This window comes from Xenopus tropicalis, chromosome 8, assembly GCF_000004195.4.
Source record: "Xenopus tropicalis strain Nigerian chromosome 8, UCB_Xtro_10.0, whole genome shotgun sequence".
NCBI lineage: Eukaryota > Metazoa > Chordata > Amphibia > Anura > Pipidae > Xenopus > Xenopus tropicalis.
This window is the reverse complement of record NC_030684.2, coordinates 122720992-122737823: the sequence shown is the minus strand read 5'-3', so window position 1 is coordinate 122737823 and position 16832 is coordinate 122720992. Positions and strand designations below refer to the sequence as shown.

The window sequence follows — 16832 nt, the reverse complement described above, 5'->3', positions numbered from 1 at the left end:
GCAACTATTGAGCTAAAATAGAGGTTACATTGTCTTCAGGAATTCCGGTCTACACAATTCAATGTTTCCCACCTGTACAAATGACGCCCACATCATTCCTGTGATTGCAGTACTCAGGATACCCAGTGGTAATGAAACAATCCTTCATTCCTTCCTCATTTCCTGAACAGCTTACACTCCAGATTTTTCCTGATCCAGCTCCAAAGAAAGTTGGTTGGATAGAGTGAGCATGTTCATCTCTGGAGATGCAGTTCAACTGCTGGCAAAGCACCCTTGCTTCATTGCTGTCCCAGTTGTCACTGCATACTGTACCCCACTGTTCAAGGATTTTTACTTCAACTCGCCCCTCACAATAAGATGATCCGCCAACAAGTCTCACCTGCTCTGGTTTCACTGCAAAGACAAAGGTGATATTTCTGTTAATAAAATAATGATCTTTTTGTGATAATGCTGACCCAACTCAGTGTAATCCCTTACCTTGAAAGAGACAACATATGATTTACATATCCGTGCTAATACTCAACAGTTCATAAATGGGGTAAAATTTGCACCAGATCTTTTAAACCAAACAACAAACGACTGCCACCTGCTGATTGGCTGTTATGGTTTACTAGACCTGTTGCACAGCCCAATAGAGCCTTAGGCAATCTCATCAGGGCCATCTGAAAAAACAGACATTGACAGTCACATTCAGCTGTCAGTCACAGCATATTAAGGCAATGTCCCATGTGGCATTTTATCTGTTAATATATATTTATCAATGGCAGCGAATATGCCATGTGTTATATTAGCCTTGTATACATCAACAGAAGCTTAAGGACTGCATGTTGTTTTATCCTGACATAGCTTGTTACCGCTGCCATCTTGGCCTACTTTTGCCAACTTGCCCTACTCAACCTGCTTTGGTTGACTATCCATAGAAAGCAAGTAGTATTTGTCTCTCATTTGATTTATTGTTAACCTATCAAAATTTGTTGCTAATTGATGCTTTGGTTAACTGCATTGATGCAATTTAGCACGTGTTAGGAAATCAGTCGTTCTACAGGAAAACATTATTACAACTGAGGTCTCATAGATTCCTCCCACATCTCTAACTTTAATAATAACAGTATTCAAAAACATTAATGTTTCTTGTGGGATATTACCTTTGCATATGCTATTGGAATCAGATGCATGCTAGTAGTTCTCTGCATCTACTCACTACCACAGCATGTAACTGTACTTTCTGCCTTAAGGTACCTGACCATCTTACACTGAAGTTCTACATGGGAAATTCAAGCCTTGTCCAGCACCATTCTGAAAGAGAAGGGCACTGGACAAGGCAGCTTAAACTGTAATCAGTCACAATGAATAAAGCTGTTGTAGTGTAACCTGCCTTGTCCAATTCTCCTCTCTTTTGTTGCTGTTAATTAATGCACATATTTGGAGTGGTATGTGTATAAAGATAAAGCCTTGACTACTAGAGCAGATGCAGATGTGGATTGTATTTGTTCTTAAGAATGTTTTTGCCCCGCCTAGATTGGTCATACCTATTCGCCCTCCTCCAACACCTTAACCTACGAGGTCCCTACCTCCAGGCACTATATGCTCTATACAGCACCCCAACTACCACTCTCAAACTGCCAGGCCATTCCAACACCCCCATACGTATACACAACGGCACGAGACAAGGGTGCCCACTCTCGCCCCTTCTCTATGCCCTCAGCATAGAACCCCTAGCAGCCAATATCCGCAACCACCCAGATATCAAAGGGGTAGAAATGAGCACAGACCACTATAAAATTGCCCTTTTTGCGGACGATGTACTTCTCACTCTCACAAACCCTCAGATTTCGCTCCCATCCCTACACAAACTGCTGGAAACATATAGCACCCTCTCTGGCTACAAAATTAATGTGACTAAAACAGAGGCACTCCCGCTACATATCCCTCCCCTAACACTGGAGGCCCTGAAATCCACTTTTAAATACAACTGGAAGAAAAGGGGATTTGTTATACTCACCGTTAAAGCCTTTTCTCGGAGTCCCGTCATGGCAGCACAGGTACAATGGGTTAATGCGCTCTTCCCTTTAGGAGGCAGGATAGTAAAAGAAAAAACAGCTAGGTCCTGTACTCCCTGCTCCTCCTCCCTCTTCCCCGCGTTAACCCCTCCTCCAACAGTTACGGCTAGCACAGCTTAATGAAAGAGACATAGGGGTGGGACTCCCTGTGCTGCCATGACGGGACTCCGAGAAAAGGCTTTAACGGTGAGTATAACAAATCCCCTTTTCTCGGTCGTCCCTTGGCAGCACAGGTACAATGGGTTTGTCCCAAAGCAGAGAGAAATAGAGGGTGGGAAGTGTAAAGAGCAGCAGGTAGTAAGGAATAGAACCTAGACAACCTTGGTAACTGAGAGAAATAATAGGTGCTCTAACATGGCAACTGTGAACAAGTGGCAGTTACTGCACTGCTGACTGAAGAACTTTTCGGCCAAAGGTGGCTTCTGCGGAGGAAAAAACATTGAACTTGTAAAACTTCGTGAAAGTATGTATTGATGACCACGTGGCTGCCTTGCATATCTGCTCGGCCGATGCCGTGTTGGCCCTTGCCCATGAGGTGCTGAGGGCTCTGGTGGTGTGTGCCGATGTCTTTAACGGGGTCGGCATCCCCTTGTTACTGTAGGTTATGGTGATCAGACTTTTAATCCAGCGAGCGATGGACGCTTTAGAGGCTCTGGCGCCCTTGCGATGGGGGCCGTACAGGACCAGGAGTGAGTCTGAAGCACGGATATCTCTTGTCCTATGAATGTAGAACTTTAGCGCTCTAACCACATCCAGGTTGTGGAGAAGTCGTTCTTGTGGGGACGATGGCTTGGGGCAGAGCGAGGGAAGGACGATCTCCTGATTGAGATGGAAGGCTGAGGTGACTTTAGGAAGGAATGAGGGGAGAGTACGTAGTACCACTTTGTCCTGATGGAAGATGCAGTATGGCGGCTTATGGGATAAGGCCCCTAATTCGGAGACTCTTCGGGCTGAAGAGATTGCCATCAAGAAAACTACCTTCCAGGTTAAGAGCTTTAAATCAATTGTAGCTAGTGGTTCGAATGGGGGGTTCTGCAGAGCTCGGAGAACTAGGTTCAAGTCCCAAGGTGGGAGTGGATCCTTGTATGGTGGTTTTATGCGTGTTGCGGCTTGCAGGAATGTCCTGACGTCCGGATGCATTGCCAGTTGGTGTTGGAACAGTGTCGAGAGGGCGGATACCTGTACCTTTAGTGAGTTAACCCCTAGGCCTTTGCTGAGGCCGTTCTGGAGAAAGTCCAGCAATGTGGGAATGTGGCATTCAGAGGAGTTGCGCTGGGCGTCTGAGCATTTGGAGAGGAATGTCTTCCAGATCCGATGGTAGGAAGCTTTCGTCACGGGCTTACGGGCTTTCATGAGCGTGGATGTTACCTCGGTGGAGAAGCCCTTTCGAGTCCAGATGGCGGCCTCAATAGCCACGCCGTGAGTGCTAGGTTTTCCAGACCAGGGTGGTGGAACTCGCCTTGGTGTAGGAGGTCTGGTCTCGGGGGAAGCCTCCATGGTGGTGCTATTGCCAACGCTTGGAGGTCGGAAAACCATGCCCTTCGCGGCCAAAATGGAGTGAGAACTATGGCCGTCGTCTGAAATTGTAGCAGTCTGCGGAGTACTGGATGGATCATGGGTATGGGTGGAAATATGTAAACCAGGCTGAAGTTCCATGGGGTGGTCATTGCGTCTATCGCGAATGCTTGTGGGTCCCGGTACCTGGTGCAATAACGGGGGACCTGGTGATTGAAACGGGAAGCCATGAGGTCCACCTGTGGCATCCCCCAGCGCCGTGTGATCTGTTGGAACACGGTCTTGTGAAGAGACCATTCCCCGTGGTCTATGAAGTTGCGGCTGAGGAAATCTGCCTCCCAGTTGAGGTGGCCTGGGATGTAGACTGCCATTAGTCGGCAGTGATTGGTCTCTGCCCATTGAAGTAGCCGGTATACTTCCTTCCATGAGTTGCGACTTCTTGTGCCCCCTTGGTGGTTTATGTATGCCACCGTAGTGGCATTGTCTGATTGGATTTTGACTGGACGTCCTTGCAGAAGGTGTGTCCAGTGGGTGACGGATAGGTAAACCGCCCGAAGTTCCAGCAGGTTGATGTGGAGTTTTCCTTCCTGTGTGGACCATTTCCCCTGTATGGTTCTGTGGCCGAATACTCCGCCCCAGCCTAATAAGCTGGCGTCTGTTGTTATTACGGCCCAGTTGGTGAAGGAGCAAGTCCTGCCGGTGAGTAGTTTGTCTTGTTGTAGCCACCACTGTAGTGAGAGCCTTGTGGCTTGGGGCAGGAATATTGGGCTTCTTAGGTCGTGATGTCGCCTGGACCACTGTTTGAGGAACTCTAGTTGTAGTGGCCGCATATGAAACTGAGCGAATGGTACTACTTCTATGGAGGCCGTCATTAGGCCTAGGAGGCGCATGCACGCTCTTGCGGTCAGTACCGGGGAGTCTTTGGCTTGTTGTGCTGCTCCCGATAGGGTCTTCTGCTTTTCTGGAGTGAGAAACACCTTGTGTAGGGTAGCGTCGAAGCGGACGCCTAGGAATATGATCGACTGTGTGGGGAGAAGCGTGCTCTTTTTGTGGTGTATCTGCCATCCGTGAGATTCTAGGATGCTTACGCATTTGTTGGTCCCTTCGAGTGCTTGGGAGTGTGACGGAGCCCTTAGTAGGAGATCGTCCAGGTAAGGGAGTATGTAAAGACTTTGTTGTCGCATGTAGGCTACTAGTGCCGCCATTACCTTCGTGAAGACGCGAGGCGCCGTGGCCAGGCCGAAGGGGAGTGCTTGGAATTGGTAATGTCTTCCGGTGAATGCGAATCTTAGGTACTTTTGATGGTGCCGGTGGATGGGAATGTGAAGGTAGGCGTCCCTGAGATCGATTGCCGTGAAAAAATCTCCCTGTTGGACGCTGGCTATCACTGACCGGAGGGATTCCATTTTGAATGATGGCACGCGGAGGTATCTGTTCAGGGCCTTCAGATCGAGCACGGGTCGGAATGTCCCGTCTTTTTTTGGAACTAGAAAAAGTTCGAGTAGAAGCCTGTTGACCTTTCTGGTGTTGGTACGGGTATAATTGCTTTGGAGATCAGCATAGCGTTTATGGCTTGCTTGAGGGCGAGTCTCTTCTGAGGTGTGGGGGGGATGTTTGACTCGAGAAATTTGTCTGGTGGTTGATGGTAGAATTGTATCGTATAGCCCGACGAGACAAGCTGATGAACCCATCTGTCTGTCGTTGTGGAAAGCCATGCCTCCCTGAAGAGTAAGAGGCGCCCCCCTACCGCCTCCGAACTCTCGGGGGTGGCTTGTCCTTCATGACTCTTGGGGTTTGTCTGAGGGGCCCTTGAAGGGTCGTCTCTGTGTATTCCAAGCTGGCTTCTTATTGGGCCGGTAGCCTTTCGTGTGGCCTGAGTATGTGTTTTGTGGCCTCGCGCCTTGATAGGAGCGTCTGGGATAGTTGGTGGGACGAAAGGACCGTTTAGGTTGTGAGCTGCCAGGGCGAGCTCTCTTATCTTGTGGGAGAAAATTGCTTTTCCCCCCAGTGATCTTATTGATGATGGAGTCCAACTCTGGGCCAAAGAGTGAAGCTCCCGTAAAAGGAAGGGCCACTAGATTCTTCTTTGAGGCGGGGTCTGCACTCCAAGTTTTCATCCAGAGGGCCCGCCTGGCTCCAATTGACATAGCCGACGTCTTGGCTAGAAGCTGGAGGATGTCCATGGATGAATCGCAAAGGAAATGCACTGCATTGAGGATCTTGGATAGCTGGCCATGCATGTCGAAGGATTCATCTGTTACTGCTGATAGGGCTTCTTCGAGCCACACCACTGCAGTGCGTGACACGCATGCTGCTGCCACGGTAGGTTTAAAGGTTGTATTGGCTGAGGAAAAAATGTTTTTGAGTAAGCTCTCGGCTTTCCTGTCCATGGGGTCTCTGAAAGATGTCCCGTCCTCCAGTGGGATGGTAGTGCGCTTAGCTAACCTAGCTACTGGGGCATCCACCTTAGGGATATTATCCCAGAGGTCCTTGTGTTGCTGGTCAAAGGGATATAGGGTATCCAATCTTTTATCCTTAGCTAGGCGGCGATCTGGGGTCTTCCATTCTTTTTTGATGAGCTCTTGTACCGTGTCGTGTACTGGGAAATGTTTTTGATGTTTGTGAGTAGAGCCAAAGAGCTTATCCAAGGTCTTTTGTTCTTTAACTTCCTCGTGTATGCCTAGTGTTTGGAACATGTCCGTGAGTAAGACGTTAACGGCCTCTGATTGGGATCTGCGGGATGAGTCGGCAGAGTGTGTCACTGGGTCTAAGCTGTCAGTGTCACTAAGGTCTGGGTTGTCCTCCTCTGAGGAATAGCCCTCTATTTCTGGTTGTGCCAAATTGGTTGCAGTATTGATTGCTGTGTCCTGTGTGACAGATTTGTCTGCGGAAGTACCTTGTTGTGGTAGTTGCATGGTAGAAATCTTCTCTAGGGAAGAGGAAATACCTAACAAGGTGGTTTGGAAGGGCTTAAACCAATCTGGTATCTCAGCTGGGTTTTCAGTAAGTTGAGGAGAAAGTCTACTCTTTTTGCTCTCCTGAGCTTGTTCTCTGGGCTTAGTGCGTTTGCTTTGCCTCTTGCCTGCGCCCAGAGATAGATCTGCAAGCCTTGGTGGGTCTGCTTTGTCTGGTTTAGGGGAGTTGCCTGCCTCAGAAGCCATGTTAGGCTGCTTAGTGCTCAATAGATAGCTAGGGTAGACAGAAAGTATAGACCAGATATATATATATATATGGGAAAAAACAGGGAGGGAGCTGTGCCCACCGTACCTGTGGCGTTTAATGTTTGAAAACGCCTTATTCTTATGTTCTCCCGCTTATAAGAATTTCTTGTGGGAGCAGAATAGTTTGCGCTGCTCGTTCCCTGCTAGCGAGCGTTTGCGGAAGTGCGCGCTGCGTTGGTCCCGGAAGTTCGGGTTGGCGCGTCTACGCGCGAAAGAGAAATGGCGCCACTTTTGAAAAAAGTTGGAGTATGCCGCCGAGAGGGACCGCTTAGAGCGGGTCTTATGGCGGTGCTGAGGCGGCTCTTATGGCAGCGCTTGGCTTGCCGTCTTAAGCCCGCGGCTTCTAGTGGGTCCAGGTAGCGCTGTCGCCTGCCTGTGGGACCAGCCTTTTTCTGTGTAGGGGTTGGAGGCAGCGCTGCAGCATGCCGTTTCCATTCCCCCTGTCAGAGCTTTAGCGGTGCAGGAGTGTGCTCCTCTGTGTGCCGTGTAAAAGGGGATATAGGCAGCGCTTCAGCATGCCCTTTTCTATTGCCCCTGACAGATTTTTGGCAGCGCAGTAGCATGCCCTGTCATCTGTAGTCCATGTGTTACTCCTGTAATGGATAAACCTGAAAGTAATAAGTTATAAGTGTAAGATAAACCATAAAGGAATAAAGAAAGAGAATAAAGAAATAATAAAGAAATAAAGAAATAAAGAAATAAAGGGAGCAGAGCTCCCAGGCTTCCTGCCTCCAGGAAGCAGGATAGCAAAAAACTGTTGGAGGAGGGGTTAACGCGGGGAAGAGGGAGGAGGAGCAGGGAGTACAGGACCTAGCTGTTTTTTCTTTTACTATCCTGCCTCCTAAAGGGAAGAGCGCATTAACCCATTGTACCTGTGCTGCCAAGGGACGACCGAGAAAGAATATATATCATATCTGGGAACACGCATTACCCCTAGATACGAAACTCTTTACAGCCAAAACTTTCTCCCCTTACTACATGAGGTCAAGTCCAAGCTCCAAAAATGGGCAGAATACCCAATATCCTGGTTTGGCAAGATAGCCTCAATAAAAATGTCTATTCTCCCAAAATTCCTTTATCTTTTTGAAACGTTACCTGTCCGTGTCCCCCCCACGACTTTTAAAACCACTCAATCTATGCTCCATAACTTCATCTGGGGGAAAAAGAGGCATAGAATAAATAAAAGGACACTTACCTCCCCAACTAAGTTAGGCGGCCTGGGCGTCCCAGACCTCCAGCAGTACTACAGAGCAGCCCACATTCGCCAGATACTGGCATGGTCAAGGTGGTCCTCAAATATTGTATGGGCTAACATTGAAACAAGCCAGTTTAAACCCTATCACCCTAACGCCTGGATATGGTCCACCTTAGAGAAAGATAAACCAAAGATAGCAATGCTCAAATCTACAGAGCACACCTTAAAACTCTGGTGGAAACTTAGATTCAAATTTAAATTGGCATCACCTGCATCCGCATTACTCTCCCACTTGGGAAACCCAAGGTTTCAACCAGCACTACCCTTGCAATACCTACAGAGATGGATGGATACCCCTTTTTTTGCCCTAAGAGACATGACAGACCACCTGAGAGGCGGGTTTCTCTCACGAGAGACCCTGAACGACAAAGCCCCCGGCCTAACTCTAGCCTGGTATGAGTACCTACAGCTAAAACATTTCTTTAAGCCTACGCTGTCAATCAGTAGAAGGGACCCCCTTCTACCTTTTGAACGCTTGGCAGCCCATGGCCTCCCCCAAAGAGGCCTGATCTCCGCTATTTACAAAATGTTAGTCAATCCCTTCACAGAGGAGAACTATAAACACAAATATATGCACAAATGGGAGACTTGCATAGGCAGAGAACTTGAGGAAACTGAATGGGAATCCATATGGGACAACATGAAACGAGGCATTACATGTGTAAAGCAACAAGAAAACATTTATAAAATAGTCATGTTTTGGTATCATACGCCAGCCAAACTCCATGCATTATTCCCGGAATCAACACAAAATTGCTGGAGGGAATGCGGGCAACCTGGAGACTTACCTCACATCTTCTGGCACTGTCCCTTGATACAACCATACTGGGACAAAGTTCTGGTATTACTACGCCAGATCACGCATGCACCTCTGGAAAAGGACATTACCACCTTACTTCTGGGAAAGCCATACAAACAACTAACAAAACATACACAGAAGCTAGTCAACCAGATACTCTCGGTGGCTCGCACTTCCATTGCAGCCAAATGGAAGACAACCGCTATCCCCTCACTCTCAGAAGTAAAACAAAAAATCAACTACAACAAACAATTTGAATACAATCTAGCCCGGCTACATAATAGAACCCCACTGTGGGTAAAAATATGGTCACCCTGGGACCTACTTGCACAGCCAACACAAACTTAAACTGGAGTACCTCCCCTCTTTTCACCCATACATTTCCCATTCAGTGTCCTCTCTCTCCTTCTCCCTTCACCCCAATGCATGACTGTAATGGACGACAACTGTATAATCAAGGATACAATATGTTCTATTATGCCCTGTCCACCTGTGGATGTGAAATTGCTAACCCCCTCCTTTCTTCCTTTCTGTACCCCCCAAACTTCCTAATAAAAACTGTAAATTACAAAAAAAAAAGAAAGAAATGGCACAAAGATATAACCAATGGTATAAAATGCTTTATTGTGATTTGTTCATCTGTATAAGTGAAATTGCTAACCCCCCCCTTCTTTTCTGTACCCCTTAAACTTTTCAATAAAAATTGTAAGTTACAAAAAAAGAATGTTTTTGCCCACAACACCCTTTTATAAACTATTCATGCAACAGTCAATGATTTGTTATCTTAATTTCTCTGGATTGCATTTGTACAAGGCCGGAACTAAGGGTCGGCAGAAGAGGCATGTGCCTAGGGTGCAACAGTAGGGGCCTCCTGTCTGCCAACCCCAAGTTCAGGGTCCTTGAGAATTGTCAGATGCTGGCATTTGGTAAGTGAAGGTCTGTTGATCTTGTCACTTGATGCTACCCCTCGCTCATCAGCCGGGGGGGGTTGCCCTTGGCCTCCATTCTGCCTTGGCCCAGCACTTCATTTGTGGAAGGGTCTCAACAAACTTGTGTCCACCCCAGCATAGAGCTTTGGCTGATGGAGATATCCACACCAATGTGTTGGGGGATACATATATAAAAGTGGCTTAGTTACATAGTTACATAGTTACATAGTTACATAGTTACATAGGGTTGAAAAAAGACCTGTGTCCATCAAGTTCAACCCATCCAAGTAAACCCAGCACACCTAACCCACACCTACCAATCTATACACTCACATACATAAACTATATATACAACCACTAGTACTAACTGTAGATATTAGTATCACAATAGCCTTGGATATTCTGATTGTTCAAGAACTCATCCAGGCCCCTCTTAAAGGCATTAACAGAATCTGCCATTACCACATCACTAGGAAGGGCATTCCATAACCTCACTGCCCTCACCGTGAAAAACCACCTACGCTGCTTCAAATGGAAGCTCCTTTCCTCTAATCTAAAGGGGGGGCCTCTGGTGCGTTGATTGTTTTTATGGGAAAAAAGAACATCCCCCAACTGCCTATAATCCCCTCTAATGTACTTGTACAGAGTAATCATGTCCCCTCGCAAGCGCCTCTTTTCCAGAGAAAACAACCCCAACCTCGACAGTCTCCCCTCATAGTTTAAATCTTCCATCCCCTTAACCAGTTTAGTTGCACGTCTCTGCACTCTCTCCAGCTCATTAATATCCTTTTTAAGGACTGGAGCCCAAAACTGCACTGCATACTCAAGGTGAGGCCTTACCAGGGACCTATAAAGGGGCAAAATTATGTTCTCATCCCTTGAGTCAATGCCCTTTTTTATACAAGACAGCACTTTATTTGCTTTAGTAGCCACAGAATGACACTGCCTGGCATTAGACAACTTGTTATCAACAAAAACCCCTAGATCCTTCTCCATTAAGGATACCCCCAACACACTACCATTCAGTAGATAGTTTGCGTTTATATTATTTCTACCAAAGTGCATAACTTTGCACTTATCAACATTGAACCTCATTTTCCAGTTTGCTGCCCAGTTATCTAATTTTGTCAAATCGCTCTGCAAAGCGGCAACATCCTGCATGGAACTTATAGTTTTGCACAATTTAGTGTCATCAGCAAAAATAGAAACAATACTGTCTATGCCCACCTCCAGGTCATTAATAAACAAGTTAAACAGCAAAGGCCCAAGGACTGACCCCTGCGGTACTCCACTAACCACACTGGTCCAATTAGAAAATGTTCCATTTACAACCACTCTTTGTACTCTATCCTTCAGCCAGTTCTCTATCCAATTACAAATATTATGTTCTAGGCCAATATTCCTTAATTTGATCATTAACCTTCTGTGAGGTACTGTATCAAACGCTTTAGCAAAGTCCAAGTAGATGACATCAACTGCCATTCCAGCATCAAGGTTCCTACTCACCTCCTCATAAAAGGCAACTAAATTAGTCTGGCAAGATCTGTTACGCATAAAACCATGCTGGCACAAACTAATAGTATTGTGAACTGCAATGTATTCAAGTACCCTATCCCTTATTACCCCTTCCAAAAGTTTTCCTACTACTGATGTCAGACTAACAGGCCTATAGTTTTCAGGCTGAGAACGGGATCCCTTTTTAAATAACGGCACCACATTAGCAATCCGCCAGTCTCTTGGCACCATGCCAGACCTCAATGAATCCTGAAAAATTAAGTGAAGAGGTTTGGCAATCACAGCGCTCAGCTCATTTAATACCCTGGGATGAATCCCATCCGGCCCTGGACCTTTGTTTACCTTTACATGTTCAAGTCTCTTTTGAATTTCCTCCCGAGTGACCCATGCGTCAGTAGCTAAATTACTAGAACTGGGCATATTACAAGGGAAGCCTTCATTATCTGGCTCCTCAGATGTATAGACAGATGAAAAATAAGAGTTCAAAATTTCAGCTTTTTCCCCGTTTTCATCAACCAACGTACCCCCCCGTGATAATAAAGTTCCCACCCCTTCTTGCTTCATTTTTTTACTATTCACATAATTAAAAAATAATTTTGGATTCTTTTTACTCCTAGCTGCAATATCCCTTTCCATCTCTATTTTAGCTTGCCTGATAGCTTTTTTGCATGCTTTATTTGCTTCCTTGTACCTGATGAAAGTTTCTGCTGTCCCAGCTAACTTGAATGCCCTAAAAGCACGTTTTTTCTTACCAACCTCGACAATAACACTTTTATTCAGCCATAAAGGTTTCGCTTTGCGATGCCTCTCCTTGCTTACTAGGGGGATATACTGTTGTGTATACCTACAAAGCAATGTTTTAAAGATGTTCCATTTTCCTTCTGTGTCTAACCCCATGAAAAGCCTTTCCCAGTTGACACATTGCAGAGATGCCCTTATACTGGCAAAGTCTGCACGTCTAAAATTGAGTGTTTTAGTTACTCCCTTATAGAGCTGTCTCTGCAGCATTATCTCAAAGGAGACCATGTTGTGATCACTGTTCCCCAAATGCTCACCCACACAAATGTTAGAGATAAGTTCATTATTATTAGAAATCACCAGGTCCAAAATAGCGTCATTCCTAGTGGGTTCTTGAACTGCCTGAAATAAAAAGTTGTCATTTAGCATATTTACAAACCTACTAGCTCTTTCTGACTTAGCCACCCCATTACTCCAGTCAATGTCCGGATAATTAAAGTCCCCCATAACAACAACTTGACCCAGTTTTGAAGCCTCCTCCATTTGCAACAATAGCTGGGCCTCATCCCCCTCATCTATACGGGGTGGTTTATAACATACACCAATGATCATTTTCTTTGTGACCTTCAGCCCTACTGAAATTTCTACCCAAAGAGATTCGACGTTTTCATTGGTAATGTCTTTATTACATGGCTTTAAGTCTGACTTTACGTAAAGACAAACCCCTCCACCCTTTTTAATCTCTCTGTCCCTCCTAAAAAGTGTATAACCATTTAAATTCACAGCCCAGTCGCATTTATCATCCCACCAGGTCTCAGTGATACCTATTAAATCATAATTTTCAATACATGCAATAGCTTGCAGCTCCCCTAATTTACCCGACAAGCTACGCGCATTAGCCAGCATGCAGCGGAGATTATTACTTCTCCCTCTGATGTTTACATTAGCTAAGGGAGAATTAGAGCTAAGGCAATTTTGAGACTGCTTTCCTTGTAACGGAAGCTCCTTATCTGATAAACTATATGCCCCCCTCACTCCTCCCCCACAACCCTTTGCTAGTCCCCCTACCCCGTCTACACTAATTTTCCCATGGAATTCTAGCTCACCCACCCCCCCCTTGTCTAGTTTAAACACTCCTCCAACCTCTTAACCATTCTCTCCCCTAGCACAGCAGACCCCCTTCCATTGAGGTGCAATCCGTCAGGGCTGTATAGATTGTACCCCAAGGAAAAGTCAGCCCAGTGCTCTAGGAACCCAAACCCTTCCTTCCTACACCAAGACTTTAGCCACGCATTTAGCTCCCTAAGCTCCCGCTGTCTCCCTAAACTTGCACGTGGCACCGGCAAAATTTCCGAAAAAATGACATTGGAGGACCTTTGCCTAATCTTAGAGCCTAGATCCCTGAACTCACTCTTTAAAGTCCCCCACCTACCGTTCATTTTGTCGTTAGTACCGATATGTACCAAGACAGCCGGGTCATGCCCAGCCCCTCCCAATAATGTGTCAACCCGATCAACCACATGCCGAACCCTGGCACCAGGAAGACAGCAAACTGTCCGGTTGAAGCGATCCGCTTGACAGATTACCCTGTCCACTTTCCTAATGATCGAATCCCCTATAACCACCATCTGTTTAGGCCTAGCTCTGCTCTCCTCCCCACCACTACTAGTGAAACTGGTCTCCCGGCTGTTAGAGAGATCAGCCTCACCTAGAACCGCCAATCCAGAGTTCACACTCCCATCTTCTTCACACAATCTGGCAAATCTGTTGGGATGCGCAAACCCTGGAGCAGCCTCCCTTTTCCTTTTCCCCACACTAGATTTTCTAACTGTCACCCAGCTTACTGCCCTATCATCCTTTCCTTGCTCCCCTCCCCCCCTACTATCTGACCCCACTAGTTCTTGTTCAGTTAACAAGAGACCCCTCTCAAGATTGTTGATTGAACGCAGTGTTGCGACGTGTTCCTCTAGGACTCTAACGCGAGCCTCTAAAGTGGCAATTCGCTCACATCCACAACAGAGGTATGCACTTTGGAACTGTTGTTCCACAACTGCATACATGTGGCAGGCTGTGCACTGTGTCATACCTTCAATGTTGCTACCACTCATTCTCCCAGTTACAAGAACAGTTAAACAAAAATAGGTGTAAGGACTTGTAGTAAATACCTTGTTTTACCTTGTTTTTAACTCCCTTAGTGTTTAACTCCCTGAGTTTATAACTCCACTTACAGAGTCCCACTTAAACAGCAATCACTTACAGAGCACCTACCACCAGAGCAAGCTCCACTGGAGTGCCTGTGGTTCTATTTATGCAGTCTGTAAAGGTGAACTAATCAAACCCCACCCTCCTCAAGCTGAGGGTAATTACAAGGGAATGTAACCTGCTGTAAGCCTATGGATCCCACAAACTTTGTAAATTAGCTCCAAAAACAACAATTACTTATGAAAAAAATAAATAAAACCCAACAGTAAAAAAACACAATGGTTTTGATAAAGTTAGTAAAGAATACTTATCCCTTTTTAGTTGAAATGAAAGCAAGTTGATTCAACCAGCCACCAGCCTGTTAGTAAAAGTGTGGTATATGGCCTAATTTCTACCATATAATCTAGTTGCCCATGTGGTATTATCTTTCTTTCTTTCCCTTGTAATATATTCTTTTATTATATATATATATATATATATATATATATATATATATATATATATATATATTTATTTTTTTCCAAGTGAAATATTTTAAACACTTTACTTACATAATATTGCAAGATTATTACATGGGTTATCACTTTGATATGTACCTTACCTTTACACCTCACTCCAACGTAATTTCTATGATCACACTCATGGAGTCCCCACATGGCACGGTTACAGTTCCAGAGTGCCGATTCTTCTCCTGAGCACCCAAACAAACTTAGCCAAATCTTCCCTGATCCAAACCCAAAATCTGCTCTGACGTTATCACTTGTTTGTTCTGAAATATCACAGCCCATTTGCCTACAGACAACAGCAGCTACAGACCAGCTCCACTCTTTGCTGCACACTGTACCCCACTCTCCACGATGCTTCACCTCCACTCTCCCTTCACAGTCATGTGATCCACCAGCAAGTCTCATCTCCTCTGGTTCACCTGTAAAGGATGCAAAAGTACAATAATGGTTGTACTACTAGTAATAAAATACAAGACAATTGTAAAATCTTGCATAGATAAAGAAAATAAAGTAATAATGATACAGTACCTCTAAAGTTACATAGTTAATTTGACTTGAAAAAACACCAAAGTCCATCAAGTTTAACCCATCCAAACAAACCCAGTGCATATATATATACATACTTATTAGATCTTAAAATCCCAATAACCTTGGATACTATGCTTGTTCAAGAACTCATCCAGGCCCCTCTTAAAGGCATTAACAGAATCTGCCATCACAACATCACCCAGCAGACAGAGTAATGTTTTCATCTTACGAGTTTGTACCCTTTTTTACGCAAGTAATTTATTTGCTTTAGTGGCTACGGAATGACACTGCTTGAAATTAGACAACTTGTTATCCGCAAAAATACCTAGATTCTTCCCAATTAAGGATCCCCCCAACACACTACCACTTAGGGGCCTATTTATTATGCTGTGTAAGATGAAATTCACAGAAAAAAACTGTAAAAATCTGTGTAAAATAAATGTAAAAGTTTGCCATATGAACCCCAGATTTTAGGCCATTATTTTAAGTTAAAAAAATGATGCAGTTTCTTACTTGCCAAGCCTGGTGATGTGTGGCCAATTTTGTCGCCGTTTTTTACACTACATAACAAATCTGCCTCTTTGTGTATAACCCGCATTTATATTATTTCCACCAAAGTACACTTATCAACATTGACACACATTTGCCGCTTTGCTGCCCAATTTTCCAATTTTTTTCAAAACCCTATGCAAAGCGGCAGCATCCTGCATGGAACTTATAGTTTTGCACAATTTTGTGTCATCAGCAAAAATAGAAACAGTACTGTCTATGCCCCCCTCCAGGTCATTAATAAACAAGTTAAAAAGCAAAGGCCCAAGGACTGACCCCTGCGGTACTCCACTAACCACACTGGCCCAATTAGAAAATGTTCCATTTACCCCAAATCTTTGTACTCTATCCTTCAGCCAGTTCTCTATTCAAGTACAAATATGTTCCAGGCCAATATTTCTTAATTTAATTTAGTAACCTTGTGTGTGGTACTGTATGAAATGGTTTAGCAAAGCTAAGCAGATAATATTTACTGCCATCCCAGAGGCTAGGCAATTAAATTAGTTTGGAAAGATCTGTTATGCATAAAACCATGCTGGTACAAAAAGCTTTCCTACCACTGATGTCACACTAACAGTAGTTATATTACTAGAATTGGGTCTATTAATATGGAAGCCTTGAAGCTCCTCAGTTGTGTAGACACATGTAAAATGCTGGTTCAGAATTTCTGCTTTTTCCCTGCTTTCATCAACCAACTGACCCCCCTCTGATAATAAGGATTTGTTTTACTCCTTGCAATTACTATTTTAGTTTGCCTTAAAAGCAAGTTTTTTCTTACCAACCTGCAATATTTTATCAAACCGTAAGTTTTGCATTACAATATTTTTCCTTGCTTACAGGCTTTATACACTTGTGTAGGGACTGAATGCGTTTGCCAATAGCAGTGTAGTTTTTCTAACATAAAACTATGCCACATAAAAAATGCAATGCTTAGAAATAGATATTGCATTGAGAAGAAAAACTCAATCTATTACATACCTCCTTACACAGTGCCCCCCATACACAGTAGCCCTCC

General features: G+C 44.8%; 1 protein-coding gene across 3 annotated transcripts in view; it reads right to left on the bottom strand.

The window, feature by feature from the left end:
* The window catches only part of LOC101733428 (deleted in malignant brain tumors 1 protein-like), a 96704-nt gene that overhangs the window by 63406 nt on the left and 16466 nt on the right, over positions 1 to 16832 (bottom strand). For all 3 annotated transcript variants that reach the window (XM_031890909.1, XM_031890908.1, XM_031890910.1), the window contains exons 6-7: positions 14836 to 15159; positions 73 to 393 (exon numbers count right to left, since the gene is read on the bottom strand). In XM_031890909.1, the coding sequence (XP_031746769.1) occupies positions 73 to 393; positions 14836 to 15159 (645 nt within the window). The remainder of the gene's footprint in view (positions 1 to 72; positions 394 to 14835; positions 15160 to 16832) is intronic.